The sequence below is a fragment of the Saccopteryx leptura genome, chromosome 11 (genome assembly GCF_036850995.1).
Source record: "Saccopteryx leptura isolate mSacLep1 chromosome 11, mSacLep1_pri_phased_curated, whole genome shotgun sequence".
Classification (NCBI taxonomy): Eukaryota; Metazoa; Chordata; class Mammalia; order Chiroptera; family Emballonuridae; genus Saccopteryx; species Saccopteryx leptura.
This window is the reverse complement of record NC_089513.1, coordinates 10360135-10380163: the sequence shown is the minus strand read 5'-3', so window position 1 is coordinate 10380163 and position 20029 is coordinate 10360135. Positions and strand designations below refer to the sequence as shown.

Sequence of the window (20029 nt, the reverse complement as noted above, 5' to 3'; positions counted from 1 at the left end):
TATTTTAGGCCACATGACAAAGAAAAAGTTGTCTATATTGTTCTATTTAGGAACCGCTTGGAAAATGTGCCTGAGTGGGTCTGCGAGAGCCGAAGGCTGGAGGTTTTGGATATTGGCCATAATCAAATATGTGAACTTCCTGCACGGTGAGTGTCACAGGTCAAATTAGAGAATCTCAATTCTAAAAGTTGCTGATTCTATATTTAGGAACCCCTAAAAGGGATTTTTTTTAAATCCTAGTATTTAGTATCTTTATGTCACGTGGTGTCTTCAAGTCACAAACTTTCCTTGTGCAGTGAAGAGTGACGTGGAGCTTAGGCTCTCCGCCAGACTTCTCAGAGTCATGCGGTGGGTGGTTCCTGGTAGAAATGTTTAATAAGCCCAAAGAAATATGCAGACTCGGCACGCAGTATGATTGGCTCCCTCCGATATCCTAATGCTTTCAGTGCCCTCCCCTTTGCTCCATTAACTTGACACATCTAGCTTACCCACAAATAATTTCTCATTGTTCTTAACATAACTTTTTTTTTCGGGGGGGGGGGGAGAAAAGATTATTAGATCATTAAACCTAGAAAGAGCACACTAGATTCCTGTTTTTATTTCATAATTTTCACTTTAATGCCACGATTTCTAAAACAGTCATGTGATATCGCTTCTCGGCCTTTTGGCCAAGATCAAGTGTAAAACAGTCATGTGATGATATCTGTCGATTTAACTCATTGTGGCACAAAGCATTTGGGGGGCTCTTAGTGACTAGCCGTGCAGTTAATGACTAGACAAGTAGTCTGTCCTCATGCTGGTCTATGGAACTTTCTGTGGTGACTGAACTGTCTCGTGTCTGTGCTGCCAGTGTGATATCCATTAGCCATAGATGACTATTGACACTTGTTGACTACTGTGGCTAAGGAACTGAATCTTAAATTTTATTTAATTTAAATGTAAACAGCCATTTGTGACCAGTGGCGGCCACTACTCAGGTCTAGCTGTTTGCACTGTTCTCAGCCAATCCCCAGACAAGGAAGTCAGTTGTTTCTGTGTATAGTCAAAAATAGCAATGAAAATATCATAGCAATATGTCACTATTTTGGAGTTAACTTTTACTTGAGGCACATGATATTTAAAGGTATATAATCAATATTCCTCTATTCCCATGTGAAAACAAAGATCATGAAATATGCATGCGTGGTGAGCCTAATATATGTGTTAGAGCTCAGCTGTTGTATATGGTGGCCACCAGCCATTGGCTAAGGCTATGAGCAGTGGAAATGTGGTTGGTCCTGAGAAGTGCTGACGTACAAAATGCACACTGGATGTAAATTATCTCCATAATGTTGTATATTAATCACCTGTTAAAATACTATTTTGGTTATATTGGATTGAATAAATATACTATAAGAATGTATCTGTGCCCTGGCCAGTTGGCTCAGCATTAGAGCGTCGGCCCGGCATGTGGGCGTGTGGAAGACCCAGGTTCGATTCCCGGTCAGGGCACACAGGAGAAGCACCCATCTGCTTCTTTATCCTTCCCCCTCTCCTTCTTCTCTCTCTCTCTCTCTTCCCCTCCTGAAGCCAAGGCTCCACTGGAACAAAGTTGGCCCGGGCACTGAGGATGGCTCCATGGCCTCTGCCTCAGGCGCTAGAATGGCTCTGGTTGCAGCAGAGCAACGCCCCAGATGGGCAGAGCATCGCCCCCTGGTGGGCATGCCAGGTGGATCCTGGTCGGGCACATACGGGAGTCTGTCTGACTGCCTCCCTGCTTCTAGCTTCAAAAAAATACAAAAAATAAATAAAAGAATATATCTGTTTCTTTTCACTTTTAATTTTAAGTTACGTATGTGGCTTGCGTTATATTTCTATTAGAAAGTGCTGGGTGAGAATATCGTTCTCATAAAGAAAAAGACACCTAGGTTTATATGTTCAACACCCATAAAGCCTAGTTCATTTACTTTCTCAGCCACACACTATACTCGTAAATTCAGTCCATATGAAAGTGCTTTCTGCTTTGAGTTTTATGTTGACTGAGCATTTAGGTGACTCCGCAGCTCATCACCATCACCAGCAGAAGGTTTGGTGATGTGCTCTGTGGACGGCAGTGTGTGCGTGTGTGTGTGTTTATGTGGGCAGGCGGGGCGGGGTTAGAAAACAAACAGCAAAGGTGAAAAAAGGCTACTACTAAATAGGAAAAAATATTTGTTGAAAAAAGTCTTTTCCATTTTCTCTTTTCTGCTTGCCAATCCAACAGATACAACACACTGGAGCTAAGGTCTTTGTTTATCTGTTGGCTATAACAAAGATCATACGTGCATAAACCAACAATCAAATAAATATAAGATAATTGATACTTTATCCATTTTCTCTCTAAAGTTAATTTTTGATTTGTTATATGTTAGTACAGGCCTTTGGGGGGGGGGGGGGATCTAGAAAGATACTTATGCAAAGCAAATCCCAAATGCTCTACTGTGGGGAATTTAAACTGTTTTTTTGTTTGTTTGTTTTTTGTTTTTTGTGCGTCTGTGTGTTTAACCCATGAGACAAAAGCAGTATGTATTGTTTTCTCATTTATGGTGGTGTGTAGTGGTAGGCTTTGTATTAACCCTGTTGTTGATTTAACATTTCAGGCAAGACAGTGATTCATTAAAAGTTGATTTACTAGTCAAGCTTTGTTTATCTAGGTTGGTATGTGTGAAGGGTTTGATAAAACAAGGTAATACTTAGAAGTGGAAATGTATTAAAAAGAAAATAAGGTATTTTAGTGCTCAGTATCCAAAAGAATTGAACTAAATTCAATAATCAGCATTTAATACTCATCCTATAGTTATCCAATCTACTTTTTCATTTGGAAAAATCAGGATAAAGATTTTGTTACCTGTCTTTTAGTATCCATCTATTTAAGGATAGAAAGAAAGAGAGAGAGAGTCTGTGTAAATAATAAATAACCCAATTCTCAATTATGCCACAGGCCCAGCAAGGCAGTAAAATTGGTGAAGCAAATCCTGAATTATTGGGTTTAGTGACCATTACAGAGACCCTGTGTTACCTGTGACTGAATGACCGTCCCAGATAATCTGTCTTGTCACATTGATATCTAAACCTGCCAAGTCAGGCATGTGAGATATCATTAATGTTGACCCGTATTGAAATAGGTCTAGCATCTTTGTGAGCAAAAGGTCGATCTGGTTTAGATATTTGAGGTGAATAAAGTTACGGCTGTAATGCAAAGTGATTTTAACAACTTTGGATATCGGTGAGTGAGGCCGGCATGGTGGAACCCGGGCAGAGGGTGAGGAAGCCTCGTTCTTTGGCAGCATTGTGAACCAAGACTCACTCTGACATGGTCATGATGCACATTATAACCTCGCTTTTTTCATAGCCTCCAGATTTCTATATTTAAACCCAGGGCTTGTTTTATTCTCCATAACTGTTGACGTCCCAAGAGTGGTCATAGAGTGGACTTCCAAGGAATACTTCCATCGGAGTAGTCATCATTTGTTGCAGTTTTGATAACCCACAAAACAAGCACAGCCACACTTCCAAAGAGCGCTTTATGGCTAACAGAAAATAGGGATGAAATGCATTCTGTTCCCTTTAGCAGGAATTGTCTACTTTGGTTTAGGATTACACCAAAGAGAAAACAAAAATATACATTAGGGAAGTGAGGAAAGGCAGAAATAATTATGATTGTGAAATGCAACCGAGAAAAAAATGTAACATTTTCTCAGTTGATGTTTATAAAAGATTAATTGGATCTTTTATTGAATGTGGATCCTGTAGGTGGAGATTGCTTGACTGTATTTATGTAGAATCTGTTGTGGGTAAAACACCCCGTGTTCCGGGGAGATGCCAGACACAGCCCCACCTTGAGAAGCCTACGTCTTGCAAAGCTTGCTGTGTGAACCTAAGACGATTATACTGCTCTCTTCAGAACCTTCTTCTATGCAATGTGTTTTTCTCTTTTACTAAGTAGAGCTTCTTTGTTAAACATTTATTTTCATAGTATTTCCAACCCTCTGCCTTTTTTGAAAGTATGGAAAAACTGAAATATGAACAGCTCCAAGTTTGAGTGTCTATTAAAATGAATTTGCAGTTGCTCTGAATGAATCTTTGTTTTTTTTGGAGAGATCACTTTAAGTGTTCTCCTACTCCTGTTCATTTTTTTGTCTTGATCCCAAATTAGCTCTGAGTACGTTTCCTTCTGTCTCTGTCCTCTTCTGCACAGCCTACTTTGTAACAGCAGTCTCCGGAAGCTGCTGGCAGGACACAACCAGCTGGCGAGGCTGCCCGAGCGGCTGGACAGAACCTGCGTGGAGGTCCTGGACGTGCAGCACAACCAGCTGCTGGAGCTGCCGCCGCACCTGCTGATGAAGGCGGACAGGTAAAGCCACGCGGCGCTTCTGGCTCTCCTTCCACGTCACCACACGCCCCCTTATTCGCTTTCTTGTCTCAAGACCGGAGACTGTTGACGTGGACATCTTGAATATCTCTCTGAGATTTAGGAAGAAAATGGTGTGCCAGCCTCTTCTCTGGCCGTTCTGTGGGGGACGGAGACGTGACTCGCCCATGGGGTCCTCAATGACTTCCCCGCTTTCTGGAGAGAAGGGGTGGGGTGAGCTGTGCAGGGATGTGGGGGCCCGCTCCCTGTGCAGAGGACCCCGGCTCCCTGTGCGGAGGGCACCCGCTCCCTGTGTGGAGGACCCCGGCTCCCTGTGCGGAGGGCACCCGCTTTCTGTGCAGAGGACCCCGGCTCCCTGTGCGGAGGACCCCGGCTCCCTGTGCGGAGGACCCCGGCTCCCTGTGCGGAGGGCACCCGCTCCGTGTGCGGAGGACCCCGACTCCCTGTGCGGAGGACCCCGACTCCCTGTGCGGAGGACCCCGGCCCCCTGTGCGGAGGGCACCCGCTCCCTGTGCGGAGGACCCCGGCCCCCTGTGCGGAGGGCACCCGCTTTCTGTGCGGAGGACCCCGGCTCCCTGTGCGGAGGACCCCGGCTCCCGCTTCCTGTGCGGAGGACCCCGGCTCCCTGTGCGGAGGACCCCGGCTCCCTGTGCGGAGGACCCTGGCTCCCTGTGCGGAGGACCCCGGCTCCCGCTTCCTGTGCGGAGGACCCTGGCTCCCTGTGCGGAGGGCACCCACTCCCTGTGCGGTGGGCACACCCTCCCTGTGCGGCCGGGCACCTGCTCCCGCTTGCCTTAACTAGCAGGATGCTCTATTCTCACCTTCACACAGCTGCTCCTTTGGGCGACAGAGGTCGGCTTTCTTAGAGTTCGCTTAGTTCTCTTGTTTTTTTCTTTTTATTATCTTTACCATAGTTTCCCCCTTGCAATACATTTATGTTTTTGAACACACTTTTTCTAAACGTATTTCACTAAGTAAAGAAGTAGTTTTGATTTGAGGGGGAGGCTTATTTAAATATTAAGTGAAATCTGTTTTCTGTGAAGAGCTGCCACATGCAGAACTTCCTCGAAAGAGCTTTCGAGTAACTGGGCGTTCCCTCTCCTCGGAGCACGTGCTTGCCTCCCAGCCCGTGTGCGTTGTTCCTGATGCTTCCAGCCTGGCGACCTGAACCGTCCTGATCTCTGCTGATGTTTAGTGTCAGGGAGTGACTGTAACCTTAGAGACACTGTGAAGGATCTAACTTTTAGTGTACCTCATAATAAAGACAAGTTTAATTTTGTACTTCTCTAAGAGAAGGAAATAGTGATGGATCTTTTTGCCTTAAAAAAATAAATTGGAGAGGGATGTTTCAGCAGGTGGGACTGCAGGTGACGTAGCAGTGATTTGGGGGAACGTAGCAGTGATTTGGGGGGACGTAGCAGTCTCAGAACTCAGGCTCTCCTGGACTGATTTGCTACCCGATCATATATGTCCCAGATCCCTGTGCTTGCTCCGACCAACTACTCATCATACACTGTGTTTAATTTCTTATTTGCTTGGCTGTTCCCACTTGTGGACTCTGCACTCTGAGTCCAGTGACTATGTCTTAACTGTAGTTTTATCCTCAGCATCTTGCACCGTGTATGAGTAAAGCAAGGTGCTCAAGAAGATGTTTGTTTAATGAACAGTAGAAAATTTAAGGAATTTTCAGTACTAACCCCAATCCTGGGTTTGTGTTTTCTTCCACTCCTTTTCCTTTGCTTATTAAACAATCTTTTTGTCACAATGTACCTGAGTAAAAAACAAAACAAAACAGAGTGTATAACTGCTGAGCCTGCTGCTCGGTGAATTTTCACACACGTTCTGTATGCCTCTGTAACTACCGCTCTGATCGATCGATCAGGAGGGGACTATTTCTAGCATTCCTTCTCCTTTTCTGCTGTTTCCCTCACTTTTGAAAACACTCATTCTCTGCACTTAATGTCCAATGATTCCTACTGGCATAATTATAGAGCAGCAAGGGAACTGTGAGAAAAGGGGGTTTTAGATGGTGATTGACCGGTCCTGTGTATCACTCCCCTGACAAAATGAGCGATGTTTCCAGATGGTTGGAAGAACTGTTCTTGCCTTTGCGTTTATACAAAAGCGCACCATGCAAGTGTGGGTAGCTCTGGACGTGTGCTTTTTGTTGTTATGAATACTGTGGGGTTTGATTCCTTCCCCTGGGGAGAGTCTGCAGTTGTGTTGTGACCTTGTATTTCTTTCCTAAGGCTAGCTGAGGCAAACTTGGGGTGCGGCTTCTAATGAATCCACTTGTTTTCTTGGGGGTCTGCACTGAAGCTGTTGAAACAGGTAGGGACATGGATTTGGGTTTTAGGCGTCTCTGATATAAAACCGTTTCTGATTCTGGCCCAGTCGGATATGTTCGTGCCTCACAGAGTAGGTAAATAGCGCTGGAACACGCCAATGAACAGTAGCAGTGCTTTATTCATTTCCGAGGATCTGATCTGAAGGGGACCATTCTGCCTGTGTTGTGTTCTCTCGAGGCAGTCGGCCCGCAGTCTTGGTGCCGGGCGGCGGCTCTGGAGGTATGTCCCCTGAGGTTCGTGTTTAGATGTGTTAACGAGGAGTTGAGTGGGACATCTCTAACGTAGATTGTCCCACAGGTGATTCTGACTCCTGAGGTTGAGAATCATGGTGTGGACTGACTTCGTGACACCGAGCAGATCACTCTGCATCTCAATTTCCCGTGTTCCCTATTTCCTACCTTCCCAGATGGGACCTGTGAGTTGGGAAAGGGAGGGCTGCGTGAACTGGGATGTTCCTAGTCATGCGGCGTGGAAAATGCAGGGCCTGAACTGGCCGCTGCTGGAGGACAGTTGCTATCAAGGGGGGTGGGCAGGAGAGCTGAGCCACAGTGTGAGCTCCTGGCCGTTAGGCTGCAGCTTCCGTAGTCTGAGTAGTCAGGCCTGTCTGGAGCCAACTGCGTTTTGGAGAAGAGGGCTGTGTGGGGGCCTCTCTAGGTCTCAGGAGGGGGGCAGGCCGGCTCAGTGCCTTTCTGCCACAGGAAAGTTCTGGAGGAAGGGCTCGGGTAAGTTAGGAAGAGCAAGCACCATCCTTTTATCTTGTGAGAGAAAAACAAATGACAAAAAAGGCTGAGATAAGGAACTTTTTCAGGCAGGCATATTGTGGTGCCTTTGTTTTCCAACCCATGCAATAGCCACATCTCTGGTCACAACTGATCTGACTGGTGGTGACTCAGCGTCAGGAAAGCGAAGAGGTTTGCTTCTCGCACGCAGAGGGTTGTGAAGAGGGTGGGGTAAACTGGTGAGCTCTTCATTTTTGAACATCGTTCTTGTATTAATTGTACCTGATGGAAGCCAAGAAAAACAACATTTTACAGTGATCCTCACCAAACTATTGAATATTTCTGGCTTATTAAAGGGTTTAATACTTCTACGTATTCCTTTTCAAAACCTAAAAAATTTAGGTTTTATCAACCTACATCTAAAATATAATAATAATAATTTAGATTCCATAAAACATAGAGATACTGTATATTTGGTTTGATGAACTTGGGGGAAGGAATAAACTTGTACTGATAGGTGGGAGCCAGTGGGTCAACCCAGAAAACACGAAGTTTGAAATACTAAAAGGGGGTATTTTAGGAGAGAATCCTTGTGGCAAGCTTCCTGCAGGCGGTGTTCCTGGTGATTTGTTCACGTGGTTCCAGGTGGCCAGCGTCTTACTGACCTAGTACGTTGAGGCCACTGTGCCAAGTGGTGCAGGGGGTGGACAATGACCAATGGACATAGGCGTCACCCTGAAGGCACTGACAATCTCATGTAGGGTTTAGAATGACTGCACAGGAAGCCGTGCTGAAAGGTGGGTGTGAGAGGGTAGGAGAGAAGGAACAAACCTGGGTGGGTTTAACTTGGCCTTGGCGAGGAGGTCAGCACCAGGACGTGCAAAGTGACGAAACTTTGCTGCAATTCTCCTCCCCTTTGTCTTGCTCCGTAATACAGATCTTACAAATATATAGCTAATCCCTTTTGCAACCGCCCCCCTCCCTGTGGTAATGAAGTAGTGTGACCAGTTCTGTAAAGTTATATAACGGAAGAAAGGGCCTGAATACTAATCTTCGTAAGTTATAAACGGTTTAGTTTGTGTTCTGAGAACTTGTGTTTGGAAACCTCAAGAGAACCGTCGGGAAAACATGCATGGTTGGACACAGAGCAAAAGATGCTTTCGTGGGAGTTTTTCTTGACTCTGAATCTTGGCTGCTAAAACTAATATCGTGATTTTAGTTATCCAACCTTGTCTGTGAGATACTGCAGCTTTTGGAGGGTGTGTGTTAATGTGCTTTTTACCGGGCAGCAGGAAGGTGTTTGGGAACCAAATAGGGAAGGGGAGGTTGACTCTGAATTAGATGACAGTTCCTTGTACAGGTATCTTTATCTTCCTCTGTAAACTTCAGACCAGTTTACTAAAATCCCTCCGACTCCCGTGAGGAATTTCCGTTTACAAGCCTACTCTCCTGGTCGTCCTGAGGTTTTGTTGAGTTTGACTTGCTCTTCACTGGCAGCTTGGAAACCGGAGACATAGGTGAAACAGGACAGGCCGTATGTTGCTGAGAAATTGACTGTGATTTTTATCTCAGGGTCAAGTTGGGATTTGGTTCTGCGGGGTGAACCCGTGGGGATTCCAATCTGGATCTTATCGGCCGAGGTCGCTCCTCTTACCTCTTCTTGCTTAGAGTTGAAGATTTTCTTGATGGAAACCCCCAGAAGAATTTCAGATCATCAGATTTCATCAACAGATGGGCCGGGGCGGGCGTTGGTGTTCCCCACGGACCTCCAGAGTGGATGGACGAGGTATCACTGTCCTTCTGTTCTGCATGAAATCTTGGCACTGTCTGACTTCCTAATCCAGCGTGCATCTGCACTCTCGTTTGATGGTCAGAGAACCACTCCTGATGAGATCACTCAGATTAACAAAGCCACAGGGGACCCTTCAGAGGGCGTTAGAGGTTGCTGTTGTGGGTGGACACGAGAGTCTGTTTTTATCCCTGGTTAGAACACTACGAGGCATTTCCAGGAGTGGGAAAGGGGGTTAGGGGGTGTATGCACACATGGAAGTACATGGTAATTAATAGATATCCCCCGAGTGTTAGTCACATTACGGACCATAAGTGGTAGTGACTCAGACAGGACATGTGTAAACATCAAGGGGCCTAAAAGGGAACAGTAAATTTGGGAGAGCATAATCGATTGACCATGACAATTGGTGCCTTTTGGCAAAGACAGATATTGCTGGCATTTTCAAGAGCTGAGTTGCCTACACATTTTATTTTCTTTTTAATGGAGAGCTCTCTCATGAAGTTCTAATGTTTTGAGAGCCATAGTGGAATAAAACAATATTCCTCGAAGTGTCTGTAGAATCCTGTAGATTACTTAATAGATATGCAGATTCCTGGCCCTTAGCTGAACTCTACTGACCCAACTGGCCAGCCATCAGATTTTTTAATGCTGCAGATTTTGAGGCCTTCCTCTAACCTACTTAATAAGACTACCTCGGGATCGAAGTTGAGGATCATGAACCTGCTGATAAGAGGGCAAAAATGTCACTTCTGCGTATTTTGCCAAAATGCATCACCTTATTCTAGGGATGATAAGCCCAAATTGAAAGATATTCTACATAATAATTGCCTAATACTTTTCAGAAGTGTCAAGCTCATTTGAGACAGATAAGGCTGATTAAAGGAGAGTTTGAAGGCATAATAATGAAGTGCAGTATAGGGTCCTGGACTGGATCCTGGACCAGATAGAGGGCATCAGTGGGGCAGTTGATGAAATTAGGATAAAATCTGTAGATTAATTGACAGTGCTGCATCAATGTTAATTAATTATATTTTAATTACTATTTAATATTTAAAAATTAAATTTAAAATTATTTTTAAGTTCTTATTTAATAATTCTTATATCTATATAACTTCTTTTCCTTTTCACTGTGGGCTTATGATCTTGATCGCCTGAGCCAGGCAGATATTCAGACCTTCCAAAATAATAGTGTGTGAATTCTGTTGGACTGATGTGCATTTTTTCTTCACTTGCAATCCCCACTATTAGGTGGTGTTGCTAGACAGCAATTGTGGTTCTTTTTCAAACTTATTAGTGGGGTGGAACATTAATTTAATGGGTTTCTACCAGCACTTAAAAATTAAATAGAAAATCCTAGTGTCAGAGGGAGGATAAATATGGCTTCATGAAACTTTGGTTTCGGTTACACATGGATATTTTGCATGTGCACTGTACTGGTGGCCATGTAAAATGTATTTTGTCCCCTTGATTACTGCCATAAAAAAGTTGAAAGCCCTTGCTTAACAGTGATCAGCCTTGTGAAGATGGATGAAATTGTCAAGAGTGCTGTGTTGTGAAGACAAATGATAAGGAAATTTAGATTGCTTTGTTTGAGACTTCTGGAACATTTGGGGCCAAAAATCAGGGGTTTGTCTGAATGTGGAAGAGTTTCTCTGGGCTTAGTGTCCTTAACCTTTCGCATTTGCAGCAGACTCGGAGTCCCAGGACTGATCTCCAAGAAAGTCATTTAAGTGCGGAACGCCCGGTGTGCCCACAACTCGATAAATGTGTTGTGCTACCAAGTCCTGGGCTTTGTTTCGGGGGTGGTTTGGCTATAAGATTTAAGCGTGTCCTGGAAATTACTGGACAGCAAAACAAAACCAAAAAAATAAAATTTGGTGAGCCAAGAGGTAGGCAGAACGTGCCGAGGAAGGACAGAGCCATTGCCAGGAAGCGGGATGGGTTGGTCACAATCCCAGGGCGTTAGGGCAGGACCCTACCCCAGGGTCTGGTTTCTATAACGTCTGCCCTTCTGCTAAGGAACGTGTTGAGTCCTGTGCTGTATATTAGGTTATTTGAAGAATTGGGTTTGAAGTGTGGTTGCATGTGTGGTCTTCCTGCTCCCCGGCAGGTGCCCTGCTGGACCTTCAGCTGTTTTGGAGAGAAGGGCCTATGAAAGTATCCTCAGGACCATGTTTTATTATTATTACCACTGTCTTTTACCACTTGAATCTTGGAAAGGTCCGTTAGGGAATCGTGTACTCTTAAGACTAACGAGGTCTGTGTTTTATTCCTGGCTCTGCTACTAACTCCTATTTATAACTATTGCCAAGTAATTTGACGTTTCTCAGCTTCAGTTTCTGTCTTCTGTGAAGTATGGGGGGGGGGAGCCTCTCGGGTAGGGGGAGAATCAAATGAAATAGAAAATAGGAAAGAGCTGTGGTCTCTACAAAGCCCAGTGCACATGGAGAGAAAGCAGTGGTGTGTTACTGCTTTTCTCCTAATTAGAAAAGGGTTGCACAGAAAAGAGGGCCATACGGGTGAAGCCTCTCCTGGCACATAGAACAGTAGTTTATGCAGTTATTACGGAAATCTATAAGGATGAAGCCTGACGGGTAATCACATCCTATGGAGGTTGAGACCAAACTCAGTGCTTTAGGGATTTCACTGAAAGCAAGAGGGGTGGGGTGATATACCCTATTCATTGAGGAAAACTGTTAATTTTTGCAAAATTAAAGCAGTTGCTCATTCTGGTGGAAATACAACACCCACATTAAACCAATTTAATTTGTATCCTGAAACCATGAGGCTGCAGAGCAAGCATTTTTATTTATTTATTTATTTTTATTATTTATTCATTTTAGAAACGAGAGAGAGAGAGAGAGAGAGAGAGAAATGGTTGGGGGAGGAACAGGAAGCATCAACTCCCATATGTGCCTTGCTTGACTGGGCAAGCCCAGGGTTTTGAACTGGTGACTTCAGCACTCCAGGTCATTGTTTTATCCACTGCGCCACCACAGGTCAGGCCAGCAAGCAATTTCTCTTTAAGAGAATGGGTACTGAATTTAATTTTCCTGAGACCATTATAATAAAAAATCTTTTTATTCCACTTGTTTGCTCTCTGCCCATTGACTAATAAGATGACTCAGTCAGGCTTGATTCAGCACAAATGTAACCCTTGGGGACCAGCCATTGTATCTTCAACTTAGTTTTATTTCCTGGAGGGAGAGGATGTGAGATTCCCCCCACCCCTTAATTTCCCATAAAAAGTACATAGCTGCTGCAGTACAGACAGATTTCAACACCATGAATGAAAACATCTCTTTGGAAATCACTTTTTTTTTTAAATTATTTTTATTTATTTATTCATTTTAGAGGAGAGAGAGAGAGAGAGAGAGAGAGAGAGAAGGGGGGAGGAGCAGGAAGCTTCAACTCCCATATGTGCCTTGACCGGGCAAGCCCAGGCTTTTGAACCAACAACCTCAGCATTCCAGGTCAACGCTTTATCCACTGCGCCACCACAGGTCAGGCTGGAAATCACTGTTTTTGCCTTCATGCAGGTGGTGTGAGTGATTTTCTAGATAAGCATTGCTTGTCAATTTTTTCTCCTTTCAAAACAATGTCCCCTCTCTTTCTGGCCTACAAGTGTGCAAACATTTATGAATTCATTCCTCTCTTCCTTTTCCTGCCTCTATAACTAGTACGTATTTCCTAGAGAGTTGTGTTTGAATGAGGTTGTCAGATGTTTTCTCAGCCAGCCCTTGCCCAGGGTGTTTTAGGACGATCCATTTTAATTTTTTCTAATTCTGCACTGAAGAATTCTTAGCAGGGTATTTAGGTCAGATGGATAGACAGGGACCTAAAGGAACAGACGTATCAAAGCTCTTTGGAGAACGATGGCGCGAAACGGGTTTCCTTCCTGGTTCAAAGCCATTTCAGAAACGGCATGAATGACCTTTCCTTTTTCCTCTGCAGCACGCACGACTGTAATTTCCCATGACTATTTATGGTTTGTACAGCCCTTTTCTAGCTTCCTTTTCTTTTTTTAATAAATGTCAACAGAATACGTGTTTCTTTAATGGAAAATGTTCTATTTTGGGGAAGCTGCTTTTCTTTGGATAAGTAGTGGAGCCGTGTGTGTGTGTGTGTGTGTGTGTGTGTGTGTGTGTGTGTGTGTGTAAGCATGTGGGAGTTGCAAGATTGGGAAGTATTAGTGGATTGGGAGCAGGGAATGACAGCTCTGGGGATGACTCCTGAAAGCAAAGCCTTTTTTTTTTAGCCAAGATCGAAAAGAACTGGACCTGGTAGTCCATATTCTTTTTAAAGAAGATATTATTCTTTTTTATTTCCCCCCAAACATATGGCAGGATAGTCCTGAATTGAATGCTGACAGTTTTAGACCCAGGTGATTTTAAAACAAGAGACTGGAAGTTCATTAACCAGGGTCGTTCTAGGGGAGGAGGCAGGGCAGCTTTGACCCGGCGAGCCGCAGCCGGTGAGCCGTGCGGGCTGAACGCTGTGCATGTTTGGGCGGCTGTGGCTCCACAGTGGAGACGACACCGCAGAGAGCCATCGTGAGGCCGGGGCTTGTCTGAGCCGGGAGCCACACACAGTCCCTGCTGGGACCTTCCCTGCCGAATGACCGTGGACCTGGCCACAGCCAGGGCTCCCTTCCGGGTCTGCAGCTCTGCCTTTGTCTGTGTCTCACAATCCCTGGAGGATGACTGTTCTTGACGATTTTAGTTATTTGGGGTACAGAAACAGTCTTCATATTTTAGCCATTGCTCACCCTATCTTTGGATAACCAGTTGCAGATATATGTGCATATATATATTTATATATAGGTTTATATATATGTGTTATATATAGGTTTATTTGTTTTAGTGTAAAAATGTTTGAGGGCTAATGTATTTACAGAAAAGGGGCCAAATCATAGGTGTAGCACTTGGTGAATTTTCAAAAAGTGACACTTATGTAAGCAGCACCTGGATCAAGAACCGAAATGTTACTGCGTTAGAAAAACCAGAGACCCTCTTCTGGACCTCGCTTCCTTCCCCTTAGTGCTAACGTCGCAGCCCTGGGTGCCTGGTGCCACGCTCTGTGGTGACGGACTGCGTGGTGTATCCTCTGTTCTCCACTTCGTTCCTTCAACGTTCCGTTTGTGAGGCTCGCCCTTGTTGACCATGCGATCGGAGCGCTTCACCTTCCCGGCTTCACGGTGTTCCGTGATGGGAACAAATCACATCCTGCCGTTGTGAATCTAGGTCGGCAAAGTGTGGTTTTGGCTTCACACTGACAAGGACTCAGTTGCTATGTGATTTAGATGTGTTGTGACCTAATGTCCAATTGTTTTTATTACTATAGGTGCTCTTTCAAAAAAAAATCAATTGTTTTTCTCTTCCTAAAGACAAAATATTGACTTGAGCACACTCTCCCACTCCCCATCAGCTATTAAATTAGTCACTTCCTCTCACCTTTGTGCTTCCATAAAAATTAATTTCTCTCTCTTCGTATTTAACACACATAGATAATATTATGTTCAACATAGACAGCAGGGCCAGGTGTCCTGATGCCTGCAAAAGCCAGGTCCTGTCTTTAAACTGCTGTTTCTAAACCCAGCATCCCACGTGCTAGGTCACCACCCGAGAACGGCTTTCTGAGGACTCTGGACTGGAGTCTCACCCGCGGATCTCATTGCGTTTTGTCGTAGCCTGAGGTTCCTGAACGCCTCCGCGAACAGACTGGAGATGCTGCCGCCGGCCACGCTCTCGGAAGAGACCAGCAGTGTCCTGCAGGAGCTGTATCTGACCAACAACCACCTCAGCGACAAGTGCATGCCCTTGCTCACCGGACACCCCCACCTGAAGGTCCTGCACCTGGCCTATAACCGGCTCCAGAGCTTCCCGGCAAGGTAAGCGGAGGCCACGCAGCGACATTGCTTGGCGCGTTTCTGAAAACGGGGTCGCAGGTGGAAAGGGAGGTGACAGCTGACATATTCCCCTCCCAGACCGTGGAGAGCTTGCTCCGCCCTGGTTCTTCTTCACAGTGGCCTTTCCTATAAGCCCACGCAGCATTCCCCCACGGGAGACACGTGGGCCTTCCTAATAGGAGTGTATCCACAGGTGGGCTTTCCTAATAGGAGTGTATCCACATTCCTAATAGGAGTGTATCCACAGGTGGGCTTTCCTAATAGGAGTGTATCCACCGCCCACTCACTACAACGGTCTTACCGTTTTGAAACAAGGTATGCTGTTTAGCAGATGTGTATTTTCCTTTGCTTCCTCATAGCCAAATTAACTTTGAAAAAAAATTAACCTAATATCCTGTGTGGTAATTAAAACATAAATGAGGAAACTGAAGGTGCTTAATCAGCGGCCAGCTTTTTGGTGCTTGTGCTACTGGTGTAAGAAGCAGGGTTGGCCTCTGCAACCATAGAAACAATGTGACGCTACCAATGTTGTCGGGCTCTCAGAAGATCCCGTTTTTAATATTTTGATGTGGATTTCTAGTTTTTTACGAGCAGCAGCGTTGTGTCTGGCTTTTGGCGAACCACACGCTGAGCCTTCCACGAAGGATCTACTCCCCTTGCATGCCAGTGGCACGTGTCCATCTCACAAGTTGGGACTTGGAACACATACCCACACATCAAAGAAGCAGATGCTAACCCCTCTGGTATTCTGCTAACTGCATCTGAGTCCTGGGCCAAAGCAAAATCCTGGCACGGGCTCCCTCCGCTGCCGTCAGGACGAGCAGTGTGTTTAAACTTTTTCTGAAGGGGAAAGGCACAAATGGCACCGACTTAAAGCACTGCAATGCTTTTTTTTGTAGGACATGTTTATTTCTGTAGTTTTTTCCTTCGTTTGATGTTAATGGTTCCATTTTTTAAAGAACTTCTATGTACTTTATGATAGAATGAGAAGATATTTGGGAAGAAACCATGGTGATCACGTGAGATAATGTATCTGCAGGGACTCACTATCCTGTTTCAGATGGTGACTGTCTGAGCCCTGCAGGAGAAATGATTATCAAACTCAGATTCGGAGGGTGACCCCAGGGGCCCATGTCAGTTGTAATGACCCAAAGGACAGGATTTTCTATGCATCCCTTCACAACCCATCCTGCCATCATTTCTATCTCGGGGGGACTGTGATATGGCACAGTAGCTCCCCTACAGGACCGGACTGGAACTCACCATGTCTACATGAGGTCGAGCCTACACGAGGACCATGCTCTAGCAGTCAAAGCCGCCAACGGCCACCTTCTTTTCATGTTGAGTGACATATGCTCCTTTATCTCCTCCTCTCTTAGGTCTGATTTCTCTGCTTTCCATCATTTCTCGGCCCCATTACCCATTGATTTCTCCACATTTCTTTTCAAAATGTGATGATAACCTATTCAAATGATAGTCTTGCAGATTCAGGCTACTATAAGTGGATTACTTCATGGTCTGTGTATGTGATGTTGTCTGCAGCATACCCTGACACCACACCACGGTGTCTATGTATCACATTAAAAGATATGATTTCATGAGACAAAAATCTAGTTCTGATTGTAGCTTGGGCACCTGTTTATTTTCAAGATGGGCAAACAATACAACTTTTAGATGGGAGAGATGACAGAAAGAGAAGTAATAAAGGGTTTCTGCTAAGTTTTAAAGGTTTATTGTGACAAAACCACAGCAAGCAGAGAAGATACCAATAACTGTAAACTAAATGAGCCAATTTAGTAACTCAATTACAGATTTGCGTTGCACCCCCGGGGACGCTGTGCTTGCGTTGTGAAACCAGCGTCACCAGCGGCAGGAAAGGGGAATGGCTAAGTGTCAGGTCGTGCGTGGATTATAGGGTTATGGAAACGGGGGCTTTTCCTCCATATTTATTATAGAAAATGCCAGACACCCTGACTCAGAAATTTTCCTTTATTTACTTCCTATAATTATAATATTATGAAGGTTAATTCTAGATTAAGATTGAATAATAAAATACATTATTTAACAAAAGTTTAAAATAACCTTAGGACACGTTATTAAGGGAAGGTCAGAGTGCTTCCTTCCTTGTGGACGTTTGGGAGGAGTCGAAGGAAATGACTTCAGGGTGTGGCTTACCTGTGCGCACTGCCGGGAAGCACGGAGACAGTGCAGGTGACCTTTCAGCACGCACACGCGCACACACACGCACACACACACACACACCCGCCCTTGCCAGCACCTTGTCATCAGGGTGACAGCAGGGTTGGGGAGTGCAGTTTTAGGGGAAGCGTACCTTCCTGTGAGCTGTGACCCTTGTCTCCAGTACCCCCGTGAGTTTTACTTGCCAGTGTAGAGGACACTGTTCTGTCCACCTACGCTCTTTAAAGCACTGCTGTTGGGATAACCCCAGCTCCAGGCCTCTGTGAGCAGGACTTTCACTGGGGCTTAGACTGAGCTGCATAGCAAAGTGATTGTGGCCAGGGTCACTGGATTCACACACAGTGTTTTCAGAGAAGGATACCCATCCCATTTCTCTTGCCAATTTCAAGAGTTCAAGTTAATAGGGTTTTCTTTTGCAGTAGGAAAGGGGATGTTAAACTACTCTGATACTCAAAAACAATAGTGAAAAGATGGCCTTGTTTGTTGAAATGACGATTACAAGCGAGTTTTTAAAAGTTCTTTGAAGCTTAGCCCCCCTTTGATTTTCATTATGTATTGTCTTCTTTTTGATTTGCTTCATAATTATCTTATGACTCTCTGCCCCGTGGATTTTCTCTTTCTTTCTCTCTTTTACTTCTTTAGCAAAATGGCAAAGCTGGAGGAACTTGAAGAAGTGGACATCAGTGGGAACAAGCTGAAAGCCATCCCGACGACCATCGCGAACTGCAGGCGCCTGCACACCGTCATCGCCCACTCCAACTGCATCGAGGTCTTCCCCGAAGTCATGCAGCTCCCGGAAGTCAAGGTGCGTGCCGAGCCTCCGGGAGCCCCAGGCCTCGGGGCCGCGGGAGGGTCCTGGCCCCTGATTCAGTCCATCGGGGCGTGTGCACCAGCGCGGGACTTGCTCAGCACGGAGACGCGGGTGTCCTTGCTCCATCCTGTCTAGCCACCAAGCACATTGTTGAGTCAGCAGAGGGAGGGAAAAGAAAACCTAAATCAAAACACACTGGACTGGGGTTGGGAAAATTTTATTCCGGGCCCTGCCCCTTACCCAGCTGCATGGCACGAGGCTAGTCGCGTAGCCACCGAACATCCCCCGTCTGTCTAATACACCATCCTACTTACTTCCAGGCTCTAAGACCAAATCTGGTGTGAGCGCAGGCTGAGAAGCCTCAGGGTGCCCTCCCACACTAAGTAGCACCCGCCACTACAGTGCCCAGCCCAGCCTACGTCCCCATGTAGGTTCAGCCTTATTAGTCACCAGACGTTCATCTCTGCGTCATGGAATTGGCAGAACAGACATCCCCATTTGATGGGGCAGGACCCCGGGGTGCTGACACATGTAGCAGTCCCTGTAAGTGAAGACAGCAAGTTGGTGCAGCCCTGACTCCTGACTCAGGGTAGGCGTGTGCGGCGAAACCTGTTCACTAGCATGAAAGTCATCCGACAGCAGTTTAGTGTGTATATGTGTGCGTGTGTGTCTATGCACGTGTGTGTGCAAAAGGGAGAATTCTTTACAGATATCAAATGTCGTTGTTCATTTGCCCCTTAGCATTTCTGCTTATCATCCGTTTTATGCTTAATAAAAAGTAACAGCGGGTGTGGACGAGAAGCATATTCTGGTCTCCTAATAAGGAACAAAAGCTGTCCTACTTAGCTGTGCCTCCCTTGGCAGGCGCTTGCTGATTTTACACACACACACACACACACACACACACACACACACACATACACACACACACACACACAAACACACACACTTGATGTATCAGACGTTTGAAGATGCTTTAAATAGCATGCATAATTTTTTACGACAGTAGATTTTATACATTTACCTGGCTGACGTGTACGTACTTTGACATACCGAAGGAGTCTGGTGGCAGGTTGAAGGGCCGGAGGAGTGTGAAGCTGGCATGTGATCAGATGGAATAAACCACAGCAGAGAGCGCCCTGAGGACAGCATGTGGGGAGTGGGTCAGAGGGAAGGGGGACTGAGAGCAAAGCTGGGAAGCGTCACCGTCCTCCAGGGTGGGGGCATGTTGACACAGGCTAATGGAGGTGACCAAATGGGCCTGGGCAGGGGTTAGTGCATTAGCACCATCTCTGAGAAGACCTGCTGTACCATCGCCAGGATTATCTTGATGAGTAAATACCCTACTGAACTCATCTTATAATTTGCTAATTTAAAGAATGAGCAATCTTACATTTGCAGAATTCTGAGTTTGAATCTCCAGGCCGCATTATAAAATATGTTGCCAACCAATTTTTTTAAGATTTAGTGGTGTTCTAAAATGTCTTTAATCTTTTCCTATAACGTGTACTCTGACCTCTGAATTTATTCCTGTCGACCACGTGTGCTCTGAGTGACCCACACCTGCCAGTCCTGACGCTCGTGTCAGAGTCATCCAGTAGATTATACTTGTGCCACTTGTCTTATCTGTGATGGATGCTGAAGTTATTAACCAGTATCAACTTTTCATTGAAGTCCAGCTCACTGTTCATGCAACCATTATTTGAAATTGGGTAAACAAAACAGAAAGGTGACCGTTTCCCTGTTATGAATGTTTAGGTAAAGTGAATTGTTGTACTCAAATTACTAAGGTGATTAAATAAAGGTGATGGGAATGAAGATATGGAATAAATGAAAATGCAATGACATTGTACCTACATTTA

The 20029-nt window shown here is 45.2% G+C and overlaps 1 protein-coding gene across 1 annotated transcript in view; it reads left to right on the top strand.

Moving 5' to 3' along the window:
* PHLPP1 (PH domain and leucine rich repeat protein phosphatase 1) overlaps positions 1–20029 on the top strand; it is a 201520-nt gene that overhangs the window by 163349 nt on the left and 18142 nt on the right. Inside the window, exons 9-12 of the mRNA XM_066352344.1 lie at positions 51–146; positions 4217–4372; positions 14939–15139; positions 17999–18161. Coding sequence (XP_066208441.1) covers positions 51–146; positions 4217–4372; positions 14939–15139; positions 17999–18161 — 616 coding nt within the window. The remainder of the gene's footprint in view (positions 1–50; positions 147–4216; positions 4373–14938; positions 15140–17998; positions 18162–20029) is intronic.